The following is an 18,219-nucleotide window of genomic DNA, read 5'->3' as shown; positions in this document are numbered from 1 at the left end:
ATTAAGATAGTTAAACATCTAACTTCAAGCATGTCAGTTCACTAGTTTATGTATTTTGTTGAACCAAAGCCTAAACTTTAAATCAATAGGAATCTTTCCAATGGGCTCTGGATTAGGCCCTTAATAAATCCTGGAGTGGAGGAGAGCTTTGCTTAAGCTGTCTTCACCCATGAAGTGGAAGATGTCATGGGAAAAGAGATAAATAAGGGACAAAGATTACAGCAAAAACATAAAAAATAAAAGGAAATGAAATTAAATAACTATAATTGCTAATTGTATGACTGAGTTTTCTGGATTACTGGAATCTTAAATCCAAGTCAGGCTTGTAGCATTAATTTTAACAGGTTTAATGATACATTCACGCACAAAGGAAGAAAGAAGCATTGGTAAAATACATGAATGGCTAAATTCTCTCTGGTGTAATTCCATTGACTATATGGAATTCACCTAATACCCAGGAATCACATTACTGTAGTATTTGGCAGTTTGATAACAGAACAAATTGAGCAGATTACAGCCGGTCCTTGAGTTATGAACGAGTTATGGACCAAACACTTGGTCGTAACTCGATGTATTCGTAACTCGGATCCATTGAGTTACATAGCGACCACGCAGTTCGTAAGCGCAGATCACGTTCGTAACTCGGGAACCGCATTTATGACCGCTTTAGTCATAAGTGCGGATTGTTGTAAGCGGAGGTGGTCGTAAGTCGGAGACCAGCTGTATAAGAATTATCAGTAGGGATGTAAAATCCCAATTAATCAGTTAACTGGTTCAGCATTAGGTTGACCTAATGTTTAACTGGTTAACCGACTAAAGTAGGATCTGGGCTGGGGACTGCTCTAGCCTAGCCGGAGCAGCTCCCAGCATGCAGGGCCCCCGCCTCCAGTTCTGTGCTGGGGCTGGCTCTACTGGCTCCAAGCTCCTGCATGCAAGGCATCCGGATTTACTGCAAACAGTGGCTGCTCCAGATGCTGGAGCAGCCCCTGCCTGCGGGGTGCCCAGGCCTGCTGTACACAGAGGCTGCTCCAGACGAGAGCAGCCCCTGTCTGTGGTGTGCCCCTGCGTCTGTTTCTTCAAGAACTCCCCCTAAATGGTAAGAGCTAAGATCACCAAATTTGGTATGCAGCTTTCTCTTATCATAACTAAAAGCAAGGTAAGGGTTTGATTGTGGGGAGGTGGATTGAAGCTTCCCCGCCTCTCCTGATTCATACAGGGATGCATAAACCATATAGAAAAGCGACAGAATCACCAAGCAGATGAAAGGGACTGTCTCGGGATGCTCCGCCCCCGTCATGCACTTACCATCCCTAAATCTCCTATTCTCCAGGCACATTTTACTGAGGGCAGGGGGGGCTAGAGCTTCCCCTTATATTCATACAGTAACATAGCTGGGAGTTCCCCTTCGTCAGGGAGCAATGGGAAAATGCAGTTTACTCCATTCCTCAATCTGGCTGAGGAGCTTGGGGGCAGATGAATTTAGATGTGACCCAGGTGGGTGTACATGCACCCCTCCCCCAGCTGTGCCCACAGGACCAGCAGTGACCATGGAGAGGCACTTCTCATCTGGCCCCAAATTGCTGTGGTGAGAAAGGGCTGGGATAGTCCTCTGTCCCAAGGGAAGCCTATATAGTTAATCCCTCATTGCCAGCCCCACCCCAAACCAATGATTTAAATGAAGAAAAACAAAAATTAATTGAGTTTAGGACATGAGAAATGCCGGATGAATCTTATAGTATTATTATAAAGGCAATGTTGTATGATACTACACTGAAATGATTTACATACAAACTCTCTTAGTCTGAGATACACATATAGAAATTTAACTTATAATTTTCAGAAAAAAACAAACAAGTAGAAATATTTTTCTTGAACATACATGGGGGAATGAACTTCTGATTTAAAAAGCCCAAATTCTTACCTGATGATATGCTTGATAGATAATATCAAATACGAAAGCCTGAGGCATTTCACTTGCTCTGTACCTAGCACGTTCTAGTGAATGATCTAAGGAACCATCCACAGAAGAAGCAACAACAGTAGAGACGAGAGGACGGATTGCTCCAGCTGCCTAGGAAACAAAACAAAAAACATCTTAAATATATTCTTAGATGTTTACCTTAACTAATTTCTGCACAGAGAACAAGCCAAAACAAATTTAACATATTAACTCTCTAGGGCAGTGCTGCCAGGTGGTAAACTCTTCTTGAGGCATTCTAAGTATCCACCATTCTCAGATACTTCAGAGCAGAGCAGGTGCAATATTGCTATGCAGGGAGGGAGTAATCTATTACTAAAATAACAGTGATATTTTACTTCTTCTCCATGACCTTCCATTACCAAAATCTGCTCTTGATTGTGCAAGAATGTGTCGCTCAATTAATATTGCTGCTTTACCCCTCCTCTGCTAAACCACTTAATAATAAAGCAGGGCGGAGACAGCAAGTATAGTTAGACAAAATTTACTCAAATAAACTGAGCTTTTATGAGTTATGAAAAAAATTACTTAGTTTATACATTTGCATGCACAGAGGGAAGACACATAATTGAGATGAATCCCTGGTACTCAAGAAGCCATGGACCTATGCATAAGATTACAATGGACAGTTCAAGGGGAATGGTAGGACCTGAGAATTCAAATGCCAGGTAAAGGATCTGAACAAAGTTCTTGCATGAAGAGCTTCTCTTCTTTAAGAGAGCAGGTAAGAGAGGGCTCACAAGTTGTATTGGGGTAAAAGAAACATTTTTTCACATGCCAGAGCAGATTATTGCATCAGAAAGTCAATAAGATGGCAATTTTCATTCTTCACGAATTAATCAGTAGGCTACAAATCAACTAAGAAATAAAGCATTAGCAGATGTACTGCCGGGAACAAACCTACTGAGGTAGGTAAATGGACTAGGTGATCTAAGACACTGGATCTTTTCCATCTCTAATTTCTGATTCTAATGTGCTGGACTATTATTCTTATATCCCAGTTGCTGGGCCTTTGGATAATGTTATTTATTTTAGTATGTTTTAATTGGCCACATACAAAAACAATATAAAATTCAAAGGTCTAGGGAAAGAGTCATAAGCAAGCTGTTAAGTCTGTTTAAATGTCTAATAAAAGGTTGGGTTTGTTTTTTTTAAATGGTAATACCAGGAAAATCACATTTTGTCAAATAAGCTTTCCTAGGCTCATTCAATATTTTGTTATAATCTCTTTGTCGATCATGCAAGGTTACATCCTAACCATAGGAACATAGGGCTGGAAGGGACCTCATGGGCCAATTAATTCAGTTCCCTGTTAGTGCAGGCAACCCCATCACAAATATGTCTCTTTTGGGGATGGTGAACAAGGCTGCAGTGAGGCAATTCAGCAAGTGTCATGACCCTAGCCCATTGGATTTCATGTCTGAGTATGTTCTAGACTAGTGGTCCCCAACACGGCACCCGCGGGGCCATTTGTGTGCGCCCGCCCGGCCATTTGTGTGCCGGAGCCGGCCCGGGGCGCATGGTAAGCGCCGCCCCGGGAGCGCCGCGAATTGGCCGCTTGTGCCCCGGGCGCGCGGCGCTTGGGGGGAGGGGGGCGCCGGCCCCAGGCGCGCGGCGCTTAGTAGGAGCGCCGGCCCGGGCGCGCAGGCACTTGGGGGGAGCGCCGGCCCGGGCGCGCAGCGCTTGGGGGGAGGGAGTTGCTGGCCCCGGGCGCCCGGCGCTTAGGAGGAGCGCCGGCTCGGGCGTGTGGTGCTTGGGGGAGGAGGGGGCGCCGGCCCCAGGCGTGCGGCATTTGGAGGGGGCATTGGCCCCCGGCGCTTGCGGGGGGGGGGGGCCGGTCCCGGGAGCACGGCGCTTGCGGGGGGGGCCGCCCCCGAGCACGCGGCTATTGGGGGGGGCCGTCCGCCCCCGGGCGTGCATGTGTCCCCGCCCCCTGGTGCCCGGCAGGTGAATGGCCACGCCCCCTGGCGCCCGGCAGCCTCTAAAGGTTAGGGACCACTGTTCTAGACATTTCAATGGTGGTGTTGGTTTGGAGCTAGAAGACAATAATGGAGTCTTATGTGTCTTTCAGTTGATACAATAATATTAATTAAAATGTATTGTGAGCATAGTTTTGATCACTAAAAAAAGTTTGGTGGATTTACTCACAACTCTTTTCTTTTTTTAGATATCCTGGGGTAGTTTGGGCAATTGCTCATCTGCTTTAAGAGCTCTTTCGTGTGCTTCACATATCCTGCTCAACACAGATGAGAAACTAATAGATGGCCCTGTAATCCCAGCTTCGCATCTCAATCTCGTCTACTCAGATGGTGCATGGAAGCAATCCACCCCAACATTTAACTGAGACTGGAGCCTATTTATGGTTTAATCTATGCAAAATTGATGTAGAGCTGATAGACAGAAGAAAGTATCAAGAAGTGATGGCAGAAACCATTTCAGTACCTCTGATTTTCTACTTGGGTTACCAATTTGTGGGTATGTGACCTGGCTACTTAAGTAGTAGGCTTGCCCAAGAGTACTTTAAATAAGTAAATAAATCATGTGAAAATAGTATGACTTTACTTTCAATGGGGAACCTCAATACAGTTTTCCAAATCTTTTTAGTAGTCTAAAAGTTGTAGCCATAAATAGGCAACCGCTAGTTTTAAAATGGACAGTGATCTTGTGCCAGCATGTTTTGTGTCCAGGGTTATTAACTCAAACTCATTATCCCCTTGCATACTAAATAGCCTCAGCTTGTTAACCTTTAGAATACTATGCATGCTCTTCTACTTTCTTGTGCTTTTCATGAAGGTAGGGTTTGAGTTTTGTGGTTGTTATACATATTATTAGTTATTATTAGTCAAGTACAGAGGCAGCAAAGGAGGGGGGAGCAGGAGCTGGTGCTTTATCGACTAATTGAGTAGTTGATGGAAATTCCATGGCTACTTTATTAGCTAATTAACCGTTACTTAACATCCATAGTTGCAACACCACTCAGGTTTTATTTTGTCTTTTTGCCAGAGGTCAGAGGTCAGAGGTCCTCCTGGGGGAGGGGAGCCCTGTGTAAGTACACTGTGCACACTGTGTGCACAAGCCTGACAGTTGCAACAGCTTGGCATCAGAAGAAAAGCAGTATTTTACAACCTGATTCTGCAAGTGGACCATAGATGCCCATACAGAGTCCCACTGAAGTCCACCTATCAAAATCAGCTTATTAAATTGGGGCCTTAGAGCATGTCTACACTAGGAAATTATTTCGAAATAATTTACTTCAAAAGAAGAAGTTACTCACCCTGTGAAGTAACGATTGTTCTTTGAGATGTGCCCCGTGGGTGCTCCACTCCAGGTGTCGGGTCCCGTCCCGGCGCCGCGAATCGGAGAGCTATCAGAGCCGTGGTCCACTGGACCACGCATGCGTGGCTGCCCGAGGCGGCGTTCGCGCCTTTGATGTGTTGTGCGCGGTCCGGCTTGCTCAATTCCTCTCAGCCGCTCCCTGAAATGAGAAAATGAAAAATACCAGAGCGGGGAGGAAGGGCGGGTCGTGGAGCACCCACGGGGCACATCTCGAAGAACAATCGTTACTTCACAGGGTGAGTAACTTCTTCTTCTTCGAGTGGCCCCGTGGGTGCTCCACTCCAGGTGACTTCGGAGCAGTACTCGAACACTTGAGCGCTCCGGAATTAAGGTTTATGGACATGCGAAAGTACTGCCGTAGCCACAGAGGAATCGGCAGCAAATTGGTTTATTACAGCGTAATGCCTCAAAGGTAGAATGATATGACCATGTTGCTGCTCGACAAATGTCTCGGAAAGGAACACCTCTAAGAAAAGCTGTAGTCGTGGCTACTGCTCTCGTAGAATGGGCCTTAGGAGCACACGCAAGAGGTTTGTTATGTATGGAGTAGCAGGCTGTAATACACGACACTATTAACCTCGCAATCCGTTGGGAAGTGATGGGTTGTCCCTTGGTTCGATCCGCTAATGACACTATTAGACGGTCCGATTTCCTAAAGTGTCGCGTTCTTTCGATATAAAAGGCTAATGCCCTCCTCACATCGAGTGTGTGCAACAGTGCATCTTCTCTTGAAGTATGAGGCTTGGGATAGAAACAGGGGAGAACAACTGGCTCGTTGATGTGAAAATCCGAACAAACTTTCGGAACAAAAGCTGGATGAGATCTCAACGTTACCGACTCTTTATTAAACACCGTGTAAGGAGGTGATGACATGAATGCCACTATTTCACTCACTCTGCGAGCTGATGTAATGGCAAGCAGAAAAAGCAACTTAGTGGTTAGAAGTTGCAATGGTATCGTAGCCAAGGGTTCAAAGGGGGGGCGTGTCAAGGAATCCAGAACAAAGTCTAAATTCCAGGAAGGTGGTGGTGGTCGCCGTGGTGGGCTGAGATTTGTAAGTCCTTTTAGGAACCTCCTTGTGATGGGATGAGCAAATACAGAAAACCCATCCTGACCTTGATGAAAAGCACTAATTGCTGCTAGATGCACTCACAGCGAGGCTATTGCAAGGCCCGTGTTGTGGAGATGTAAAATGTAATCAAGTATCTGGGATATCCCTGCGACGTAAGCATCCCTACCATCACTGCTACACCACGTTTCAAATCTGGCCCACTTGGCGAGGTAGGTCTTTCGTGTGGAGTCTTTTCTGCTGTGTACTAATACTTGCTTGACTCTCTGTGAACATGAGCGTTCGACTGGATTGAACCAGCGAGCATCCACGCCGTGAGGTGTAATGTTTCGGGTTTCGGATGGGAAAGGGAGCTGTTGTCCTGAGTCAAGAGATCCGGAAGCAGAGGAAGGGTGTACGGTGTCTTGATGGACATCTGGTGGAGTACTGAATACCAAGGTTGCCGTGGCCAAGCTGGGGCTATGAGAATTACTCGAGCCCTTTCTACAGTGATCTTTTCCAGGATCCTGGGAACTAGGACGATCCCAATTGTGGAGAAAAGCGTCTCCCAAGGAGAGATGTCCGATCCCTGCTCTGGAGCAATAATAGGGGCACTTGGCATTGGCAGCAGTAGCGAACAGATCTATTGAGGGAAACCCCCATTGGGCGAAAATACCGTGTAGAATGTCCGTGCGAAGTTCCCACTCGTGGTCGTGGGGAAACAGCCTGCTGAGTGAGTCCGCGATAGTATTCTGGACACCCGGCAAATAGGAGGCTGTCAGGATGGTATTGAGGCGGGTACACCAGTTCCACAAGTGCATCGCTTCTATACAGAGAGATCGGGATCGAGCCCCTCCCTGTCTGTTTATATAATACATGGTGGCAATATTGTCCGTAAGGATTCTGACAGTCGTGTTCCTTATATGGGACTGAAAATGCTGACATGCATGACGTATTGCTCGTAACTCGAGAATGTTGATATGTAAGAGCATCTCCTGCGGAGACCAGCGACCTTGAACCGTCATGTCGTCCATATGCGCTCCCCAGCCAGTAAGGGACGCATCTGTTGTTATTTGCTTCGACGGTTGTGGACGGTGAAAAGGAATGCCTGCCATAACATTGGTCGGCTTGGTCCACCACTGTAGGGATTGTTGTACATGTGATGGTATCGCCACCACCTTGTGGATGCTGTCCTTCATCGGAGTGTATACTGTACTCAGCCAGTGTTGAAGGCAGCGAAAATGTAACCTTGCGTTTTGAACAATAGTTGTTGAGGCGGCCATGTGTCCCAGTAGTTGTAACGGCACTCTGACGGGAATCGTTGGAGCATACGTCAGCGTGTGAACAAGATCTTGAATGGCGGCAAAACGTTCGGCAGGTAAATAAGCGTGCGCTGTTCTCGAATCGAGTCTCGCCCCTATGAAGACCAGATCTTGTGTAGGTTCTGGCGAGGATTTCTGCATGTTTATGAGAAGACCCAGAGAGTGAAAAACCTGAGAGGCTTTTGTCACCATGTGTTTGGCCTCTGAATATGTTTGACCTCTTAGGAGGCAATCGTCCAAGTATGGGAAAATTGTCACTCCCAGCCTGCGCAAGTGGGCAGCCACTACCGCTAAGGTTTTGGTGAAAACTCTGGGTGCACATGCCAAGCCGAAAGGTAGTACTTTGTACTGGAAATGTTCTTGACTTAGCTGGAAGCGGAGAAAATGCCTGTGTGCCACATGGATCGCTATGTGGAAGTAGGCGTCTTGCAGGTCGAGGACTGCAAACCAGTCTCCCTTGTTCAACGACGGAATGATGGCATTTAGGGTCACCATCTTGAAGCGATGTTTCCTGAGGTAGCGGTTTAGCTTGCGTAGGTCCAAAATGGGTCTCCACCCTCCTTTCTTCTTTGGGGTAAGGAAGTACCGGGAATAAAATCCTTTTCCCTTAAACTGACTTGGTACCCTCTCTATAGCACCGATATTCAGTAGGCGATGAACTTCCTGTTTCAGCAAATGTTCGTGAGAGGGGTCCCTGAAAAGGGACGGGGTAGGAGGGGTGGTAGGGGGAATGGATAGAAAGGGGATGGAGAGACCAAATTGTACCACCTCCAGAACCCACTTGTCCGTGGTGATACTGGACCAGTGAAGGAGGTACTGTTTTAATCGATGGTGAAACATGTGTAAAGAGTCCTGTGGTACATTGAACGTGGGGGTCGTGCTTGCGTCCTCGACGGGAAAGTCAAATTTGCTGTTTAGGTGCAGGTTGATTAGATGAACGGTTCGTTTGAGATCTCTTACATTGAGGACGCTGCCGGAAGCGCTGATTGTCTTGGGGACGTGATTGATTCTTATTGAATGCATAATCGTACCTCCGTTGGTAAGGATAGTAACGTTTACGTTTATAGGGAGGTGTATACATTCCCAAGTTACGTAAAGTGGTACGGGAGTCTTTGCCAGAATGAAGAACTTCGTCGGTGTTACTAGCGAAGAGCTTCTGTTTATCAAAGGGTAGATCTTCTACTTTATTCTGAAGCTCCCATGGAGTTCTGGCAGATGATAACCAGGAAGACCGCCTCATTGCGACCCCCATAGCTGTGGCCCATGCAGCTGTGTCGGCCACATCCATGGCCATCTGCAAAGTAGTATTGCAGGCTATATATCCTTCTTGGACTATGGCTTTCAGTAAGGGTTTCTTGGCATCAGGTAGATATTGTAGTAGCTCTGTAAGCTTTGAATAGTTATCAAAATTGTGGTTAGAAAGGTAGGCCGTATAATTTGCGATTCGTAACAATAACGTAGCCGAAGAGTAAACCTTTCTTCCAAACACATCCAATTTTTTATTATCCTTGTCTTGGATTGTATTCTTATATTGAGGAGCCTTAGCCCTCCGCTGTACCGCATCAACTACAAGAGAGTTGGGTTGAGGGTGGTTGAAAAGGAAATCCAGTCCTTTAGCAGGTACAAAATACTTTCTATCAACCCTCTTACTAGTTGGGGCAGCCGATGTAGGGGTTTGCCATATTTCGTCTGCCACTTCCATGATGGCCTCATCGATAGGGAGTGCGATTCTTGCCCGTTGTTGCTGTCGCAAATTCTTTAAGAGACGATGTTTCATGGGAACGTCTGTCAACTGTATTTCCTGTGTGTTTGCAACCCTTTTGAATAGGTCCTGAAACTGCTTCAGGTCATCCAAGGGAGAGGCGTCATCTGGAATCATTGCTTCATCCGGTGACGATGAGGAACAGTCAGCTGGAGAAATGTGTGGCTGAGGATCTTCTGTCTCGGACAGCTGGCCCTCTTCTGGTTCTGAGTGGTCCTGATTGATGGGTAAGTTTTCTGATGGAGGTGGTGAAAACAATCTTTGTGGACGCTCTGATAAGTGCTGCGCACTGGGTGATAGATGAGTACATGAAGAACCCCTATAAGATAGAGTAGCGTGACCAAGGTGGGGGCGATCATATTCAGCCCTATGGTAGCGGCCATAATAACAGTCAGACCGTGTTAGTGAGGAGTATCTGGAGGATCCCGAACTGCGGATGTAGTAGATCCGCTGTGGCGACCGCCTAGGTGATCTATGCCTTGATGACCCCCTTGGGGAGCGAGAACGTGATGGGGGGCATCTTGTTTCTATATAGACCGTGTCCCTATGGGAAGGTCCTCTAAGCACTTGATAAGATGGAGAGAGGCTATAGTCCCGGTGCCTTCGGTACCTGGGTGGAGAAGGAGACCGTCCTGAAGAGAAGGTAGGCGATGGGGAAAGCGCCCTGTAAGTTTCTTTCTCTACGGCTTTGCAAGGCAGTGAAGCCTTGTCAATTTCTTCTATTGGTGGAGAGCTCGGTGCCGCACGCGGCTGTAATGCCTCTGTATCGCCACATGGGGGCAGCGTTGTCGGTGCCGAGGAAGAGCCCGGTGCCAGCAGATCAGCCTGCGGTGCCGCCTGAGAGACTTGGCGGCTCAGCAACGAGGGGTTTAAACTCGCCGCCGCCGGCGCCGTTTGGGCGGCAGTTGGCGGTGCCGGCTTTCGCGCTCCTGCCGATGCCGGCTTCCGCGCGGTTTTTGGATCCGGTGCCGGTCTCGTGTGTCCAGGAGCCAGTTTCTGCCCTGGGGCTGCTGACCCGGATGCCTCGTCAGGGCAATTCATTTTGGTGGTGTCTGGCAACGATCGAGCTGGGGACGCCTTAGTCTTTTTTGTAACGGCTGTCCCGGGAGACGTTGCCCGCCGTTTCTGGGCTGCTGTGCCTGAGGCAGGGGTGGCATCAGACTCTAGCGCCTTTCCATAAAGGATCAGCTTCAGGCGCAAGTCCCGATCCTTTCGAGCCCTCGCCGTCAGTTTGCTGCAGTGGATGCATTTTTGGGGGACATGCGTCTCACCCAAGCGCATGACGCAGGAATCATGCCTATCAGATGCCGGCATGGGTTCTCGGAAGACTGAGCATTTTTTAAAACCGGGGGACGCTGGCATACTGAAGTAGTGGGAAGAGAGAAATTGACACGTACAATCTTTCCTACGCCCGTCCCCCTCAGGCTGCCGCAGAAACTGTCCAAAGTCTGTAGAAAAACTGTTTTTTTTTGTGTTTTTTTTTTAAAGAACTGGTCAATTTAACGCAAAAGTAAGGAAAGAAAAATTTTTGAACTATTCACCAAATGTGAAGACTCTGAGAGAAAACCGTTGGAATGAAACTGACAAGAAGGAGCTCTCGTCCGCGACCGAGGGCAGCTGAGAGGAACTGAGCAAGCCGGACCGCGCACAACACATCAAAGGCGCGAACGCCGCCTCGGGCAGCCACGCATGCGCGGTCCAGTGGACCACGGCTCTGATAGCTCTCCGATTCGCGGTGCCGGGACGGGACCCGACACCTGGAGTGGAGCACCCACGGGGCCACTCGAAGAAGAATAATAACTCCCGAAATAATTATTTTGAAATAGCATGTCCACACTACAGGGAAGTCTTGAAATTAGCCCAAGGCAGGCTCCCTTAATGTGGACACGCTAGCTCGATTTAGAGCCCCAGGAAGCACTGGGGAGTACAGGCAGTCCCCGGGTTACGTACAAGATAGGGACTGTAGGTTTGTTCTTAAGTTGAATTTGTATGTAAGTCGGAACTGGTACATATTGTAGGGGAAACTCTAGCCAAACATTTCTCCAGAGCTCAGTTTTATTCTCCCACACCTCACTTCCCTCAGTCCTTTATTCTCAAGCTGAGGTGTCTGCTGAGAAAAGCAGCTCCACGTCTCCCTGGTCTGCTGGGTGGGGCGCTAGCTTCGTGTCTCCCTGGTCTGCTGGGGGAAAAGCAGCTAGTGAGGGGTTGCCTCACCCCGTTTGTAAGTAGGGATCCGATGTAAGTCGGATCCATGTAACCCGGGGACTGCCTGTAATTACTTTGAATGACTCTGGGAAGCAGCTATTTCAAAATAGTAGCAGTGGAGCACCTCGTGATTTGGGAATATGCCCCTGTGACGGGTCTGCTTCTTTGAAATACAGTAATTCCTCATTTAACACGTGCCCACTTAACACGTTTTCGCGATAGCACAATTTTTTTTTTTAAGGAACGATTTTTTAATTACACGACCATCCCCAGAACAACACGATTTCCCCAGCCGGCCTGTTGCCAGCGGCTGCACGGGGCTTCCCCCGCCTTCCTGCAAAGCAGCAGCGGGTTCGCCGCTCGCCGCGCCATTCCCCGCTGACTCCCCCTCACTGGATGCCTTGCCCCCTCTCCTCCGCCCCCACTTGCAGGCCGGCAGTTGGGTTTCCCCAGCCGGCCCATCGCCAGCGGCTGCACAGGGCTTCCCCCACCTCCCTGCAAAGCGGCGGAGGGTTCGCTGCTCGCCACGCCGCTCCCCGGCAACCCCCCCTCACCGAACGCAGTGCGGGTCCCAGTAGACCCATCACAGGGGCATATTCCCAAACCAATCCCCCTTCCCTCTTCACCCCTTCCCTTCCCCAGAGCCAAATACTTCCCCTCCCTGCTGTAACCCAGTCCCCTTTCTCCCCCAACCTTATGTCCCGGTCCCAACAGATGCCACAGCTTGAAAAGCAAACCCACCTTTTCCATTATTTTCAATGGGAAAATTGACCCCGCATAACACGTTTTCACTTAACACGATCATTTTCTGAAACATAAGTATAGTGTTAAATGAGGAATTACTGTAACTTTCAAAATAAGCATTATTGCTCGTGGAAAGCAGGAGTTATTATTTCTAAATAATAGGCTGTGTAGTGTGGACACTCTGCTTGTTATTTCAAAGTAATTCCCTAGTGTAAACCAGGGCTTGAATAGGTGGCTCACAGAACATTTAAGGACAATTAGTTTGCAGCATCAGATCCTAAAGTGAGGACTCTTCTATCTTCTGACACCCCTCCTCTTTTTTTCCTGCTAGCAATTGTTTCCATTCTATTACCCAGCTTCATATCTCCTAATACTCAGTCTCCTTCCAGCTTGAATCTCTCTTGGCTAGGTCCACCAACCAAAGCATATCTACTATATACTTGAGTTTGTCTGTCTGTTCAAAACCCCCTCCTAAATGGTAAGAGCTAGGACCACCCACATTTGGCATATAGCTGCCTCTTACCATAGCTTAAAGCAAGGTAAGTGTTTGCTTGTGCCAGGAAAATCAGATGTGCCTGGAATGGGATTGCTTCTCATAACACCATACAGAAAAGAGACAGAATCAGATGAAAGGGGCTGGCAAGGGGCACAGCCTCCTTCCCCCCAGCTCCAAGCCTTCTATCCCCCAGGCACACTTTGCGGGAGGCTGAAGCTCCCTCACCTTTATTCATACAAGAACATCACTGGCAGTTCCCCTTCATCAGGGAGTGAGGAGAAAATGCACAATTTGCTGCATTCCTCACTCTGACTGGGAAGCGCAGGGGGGCAGACAAACCTGTACCTGCTGCAGGTAAGGGACATGCATCTCTGCCCTGGCTTGCCTGCTGGACCTTTTCACCTGGTCCAAAGTTGTTGTGGTGAGAGGCGCCTCAAGTAGTCCTCTGTTACCACGGTTTGAGCAATTACTGAATATGTTATGTTCTCAGGATATACAAGATGGAGTCTGTCTGGGTTCCATTTTGAGGTTTTACCTCAGAAGCTCATTTCCCACCAAAATCAGTTAGGTGCACACCACCATACAGCCTCTGCACCCCTCTCTACCAAAGGTGCACATGACACTACCATCTGCACTCAACCCTCTTTGCTGCGCACGCAGTCAATCTATGCACTCCACCCCATCACCTGCTGCACATGACCCCATATTCTGCACCCAGCTCCCTAGCATGATTTTCCCGCCTCAGAGAGCTTATAAACCTTGCTCTGAGGGGAGCTCAGGTTCGTCACTGTCCGTCCGTAGCCCTGTCAGCGTGTGTTTGTCTGTCTCCCGTGACACTCCATCTCCCCATATTCGTGGACACTGGATTAGGATTGGGAAGCCCAGGCCTTGGTGTATCAACCACCGTGGGTGTGGGAATACCCCATCCACTGGATTATTGGCTGGCACCATACGGACTTGGACTTTTATACTCACTTCCATCCTCACTCACTGAATTGGCTCACGGAGTCGCAGGACTGGTGAAAACCATATTCAGAGGGAACACTCCACAAAAGGCGAGGATTCATCAACTAGAGGGTCTGTTCCGGCTGGTCAGTTCACCTCTGCGAGGGATCTCCCTGCTGTCCTCCCCCAAAGCTTTCAACTAGCTATGGGGTAGTAGGTTGCAGGCCTCGATCGCCGCCTCCTCCCATTGTAAAGTATTACCTTTTGTATTGGGGATCTGTCTATCTTCTCTCTTTTCTAGGAATAGGGTGGGATCGTTATTGTTACTTGTTGGTGTTGTGCTTTTACCTTTCAAATACATGGTTTGGCCCTAATCTCGTGTACTTGTCTGATTTGTGACAATCAATCCAGCGGTGATAGAGATACATAACACCAGGTCGGATTTGTTGTTCTGAACAGACACACCCTAACACCCTTAAATTCCCTAACTGGCCACATATTAATTGGATTACCTAAGTCTCTGGCGTAACACCTCTCTCCTTGGGAAACCTGCATACTGAACCTCTCATCCCCAGTCCCACCCCAAAGCAATGATTTAAATGAAGCATGTACATACATTTAAAAAAAAATTAATTGAGTTAAGAACCTGAGCAACTCTGAGTAAATCTTGTCATATATATATTTTAATTATTTTAGTATTTAACAGGCTCTACAGTCTAGCAGAGAAAGGTATAACATGATTCAATGGCCAGAAGTTGAAGCTAGACAAATTCAGACTAGAAATAAGGTGCACATTTTCAACAGTGAGAGTAATTAATCTTTGAACAAATTCACCAATTTGTTGGAGTAGATTCCCTATTCCTGACCATTTTAAAATCCAGACTGGGTGTTTTGCCAAAAGTTATGACCTAGGAATTATTTTGAAAAATTCTGTGGCCTGTGATATACAGAAGGTCAAACTAGATGATCACAACAGTGCCATCTGGTCTTGGAATCCATATATCTATGAATCTATTTTAACAGATGAGAGTTCCCACTTTTTAATACAAAGAGTAGGCCTGATATCAGAGTCATCTATAATCAAGATTAGGAATGACAATTTAATATTAGGGAAACTTTAACCATCCCTACATTTCTTAGTGTTTACCTATCTTAATATTAACATTTTTATCAGAAGACACTGGTTTCTTTAATCAGAGAGTTTATTCTCTGCTCTGACAAATGCTGCAGCATGGAAACTGAGTTCTGATAATCTTGCATTTCATTGCCCTAAAGAGAAGCAAACCTTCTGTCTTAAACTTTGACGGACAGAACTTAGACGTATAATTAAATCACTTTAAATTAGATGGTCTCTTTGAAGCTTTATGCTGAAATCATATGGGACAGTTAGACGCAATGAGACAAATACATTAATGGTGAAATATCATTGAAATCAATGGAATTGTATAGAGGGTGAATCTGGCCCAGGATGTCCACTAACCTTCAAAATTTAGTAGAAATGAACGTGACTTTATTTTAGTCTTCAATGAATATAAGAGTCACATAAAATGCTGTTCAAATAAACAGCTCAGAATAATAACACACACGAATGCAGACATGCTAGATATATATCCAACAATTTACAATGCTGTGGTGGAATTTTGATTATGTGAAATATTATTTGCAAATTAACAAACACTTCTGTCTCTTTGGGATGTAGCCTAAATTAGCTCTGGATACGAGCCAGCTGAAACTGCTCAAAATCACGGTGATGAATTTTTTCTCATTCAAGTCTATCAAACTGTTTCCACAAGTTAATACAAGGAAAATATATTTTCACAAATCAAATGGCTTGCAATGGTGAGCTATATACACTTTAAAAACAGCTATATACACTTCAAAAACAGAAATGAAAGCAATACCTGTAGACCTATGCATGCCACAGGTAAAAACATGCACGTCTATTAAGACGTCTGCACTCAAGCTAATTATATCTGCACTAATCAACAAGCTTCAGACACATACAGTAATTACTAAACTAGTTAGCAGGGCTGTCTTCAGTGAATGTCTGCTTACTCCAAACTTACAGAACATCTTCAAAGCTAAATTAACCACTGGTAATTATGAGATTAAAATATTACAAATATTTAACGAAATATTCTTTTTAAACCGTCTGCATCTGTGAACCTGAAATGCATAATGTATTAATGAAACAAAGTCTGATAACTAGATTTGAAATAATTCCTCTTATTAATTCTGGTTTTCAGTAATTGAAGATATCAGGTTTCATTGTGACGTATTTTATTCTTCTTTCTTATAAAGACCTTTTTCTTAATAGCACTTAGCCCAAATTCTATCCAGTTGTTATTAAGGGCTATATCTTACTTCGTCTACAGACTCAAGACAGTGACCTAGCAGAAACGGCATGGTTACACTGCAGAAAAGTAGAAAAGCATAATCGTGGGAACCCTACTCAAGGCATCCTTGTTCCTGTGCCATTGTGGCTCCTTGTACCAATGTGTATAGGTGAGGTTAGGGAGTAGGATTCACACAGAAGATATGACTGCACAAACTCTGCAGCCATTCTCCCTTGGAAGTGCACCAGCTGTTAGGGCTACTACATCCCTAAAACTTCAGCCTCAGATAAGGAACAGAAGACTGAATCTGTGCAAATAACTGATTTTTTGGTTTGCAGACAGTTCAAAATTTGTGTTACCTAAACATTTAATTCAATCCAAAAATAATTTTTTCACTTCAATTTGAAGTGTTTATCCTATTTTTAAAATATAATTGAAAAAACATTTTGAACAGTTATTTTGAATTTAAAAATAAAAACGCTACACATTTTTTTCACATACATCTAAATCAGGGGTTCCCAAACTTTTTGGCACAGGGACCAGTAAATCCATTCATGAGATTTTGGAGGCCCAGTAACATTCATTTGCATATTCAATAAGCAAATGATGAATATTCAAATAAGTTGTTTCTAGTCCTCCCAAAGCCCCTAGTGCCAGCAAAGCTTTTGATACAATCACCCACAATATTCTTGCCAACCCTGCTTCTGCCACCTGCCCGCCCGCCCATCTCTGCGGGGCAGCCCCGCTGCCACCAGCCCTGCTTCTGCCACCTGCCCGCCCGCCCGCCCATCTCTGCGGGACAGCCCCGCTGCCCCCAGCCCTGCTTTCACCGCCCACCCGGATCTCCGCGGGAGAGCCGCGCTACTCCCAGCCCTGCTGCTCCCAGCCCTGCTTTGACCCGGATCTCTACAAGACAGCCCCGCTGCCCCCAGCACTGTTTCCCGGCGGCCGGTTCCTCCCTCCTCCTCCCAGCCCGACCCGCTCTGCTCCCCTCCCAGCAGCCATGCTGAGGCCCGGTATTTTTTTCCCGCGGCCCAGTACCAGGCCTCAGCCCATAGTTTGGGAAACGCTGATCTAAATTAAACATTCTGACTGTGACGGGGTGTACCAGCCCCATGCTGTGAAAGTTAAACCTAACCAGGCTCACCTGACTGAAGAAGCCCTGCCCCCACAACCCAGTTGGGCATGATCAGGTATAAAAGCATGGAGGGTGGCTTAGTCTGGGCTGGCTGCTGAGGAGGAAGGATGTACTGCCTGAGCTCCTGTAAACAAGCCGCCTGAGGGGCCAGACTGGGAGGCCAGCCAACAGGGACCAGACAGTGGGGCTTCTAGCCCAGAGAAGGAGCAGCAGACAGATAGCACAGCAGAGGCCAGCAAAGGATGCAGGTGGGGAAGATGCCAGCAATCCTGGACAGGGTAGGAAGTACCCCAAGGTGGGGAACTGGAGTCCCCAAGTGCTGAGCATGTTTCGGGCGGACTCCTTGCTGAGCTAGTAGTGGGACATGTCCACCACTGAGAGGGCTCTGGGCTGGGATCCAGTGAAAAGAGAGGGCCTGGGTTCCCCTATTATCCCCCGAAGGGGACACTACACCTGGACTACTAATTTGACTGGTAGGCCGCATTGCTTCGGTGAAGAGGAATGTTGCTAGAAACTCCAGCCGCTAGGCCACACTGCCCTGGTGAACTGCCCAGGGAAGAGGGGCTTTGGGGTATAGCCGTATCTATGTTTCAGAAGATGCAAGGTGTGGTGCCAGAAGGCTCAGGGGCTCAACAGTGAACCCTGGGCGAGGGACAAGGGAACTATCCCGCAACACTGATCTTTTTCTTGAGAATTATTTTTGTTCCCTTGCTTCTCCCTCAAACTCAAACAAGTCAATGAAACCAACATAGACTAGCAACTCTCTTCAGTGTTGCTGAATCTTCATTTTTCATCAAAAAATGCTGTCTGAAAAGTTTTGCTCTATTGTATGTAAAGATTTCTTTTTCTACACAAAAGTCTAGTGCAAGGTTCAGGATTTGGTGAGGAGTCACAAGTTTTAGTTTTATT

At 46.9% G+C, this 18,219-nt stretch overlaps 1 protein-coding gene across 11 annotated transcripts in view; it reads right to left on the bottom strand.

The window, feature by feature from the left end:
* The window catches only part of CRPPA (CDP-L-ribitol pyrophosphorylase A), a 175,606-nt gene that overhangs the window by 132,756 nt on the left and 24,631 nt on the right, over positions 1–18,219 (bottom strand). For 9 of the 11 annotated variants that reach the window (XM_075922289.1, XM_075922285.1, XM_075922287.1 and 6 more), the window contains one exon: positions 1,922–2,071. The exons of the other annotated variants lie outside the window; for them this stretch is intronic. In XM_075922289.1, the coding sequence (XP_075778404.1) occupies positions 1,922–2,071 (150 nt within the window). The remainder of the gene's footprint in view (positions 1–1,921; positions 2,072–18,219) is intronic. 11 annotated transcript variants of the gene reach the window in all.

The sequence above is a fragment of the Pelodiscus sinensis genome, chromosome 2, assembly GCF_049634645.1.
Source record: "Pelodiscus sinensis isolate JC-2024 chromosome 2, ASM4963464v1, whole genome shotgun sequence".
Taxonomy (NCBI): domain Eukaryota; kingdom Metazoa; phylum Chordata; order Testudines; family Trionychidae; genus Pelodiscus; species Pelodiscus sinensis.
This window is presented reverse-complemented; position numbering and strand designations above follow the sequence as displayed.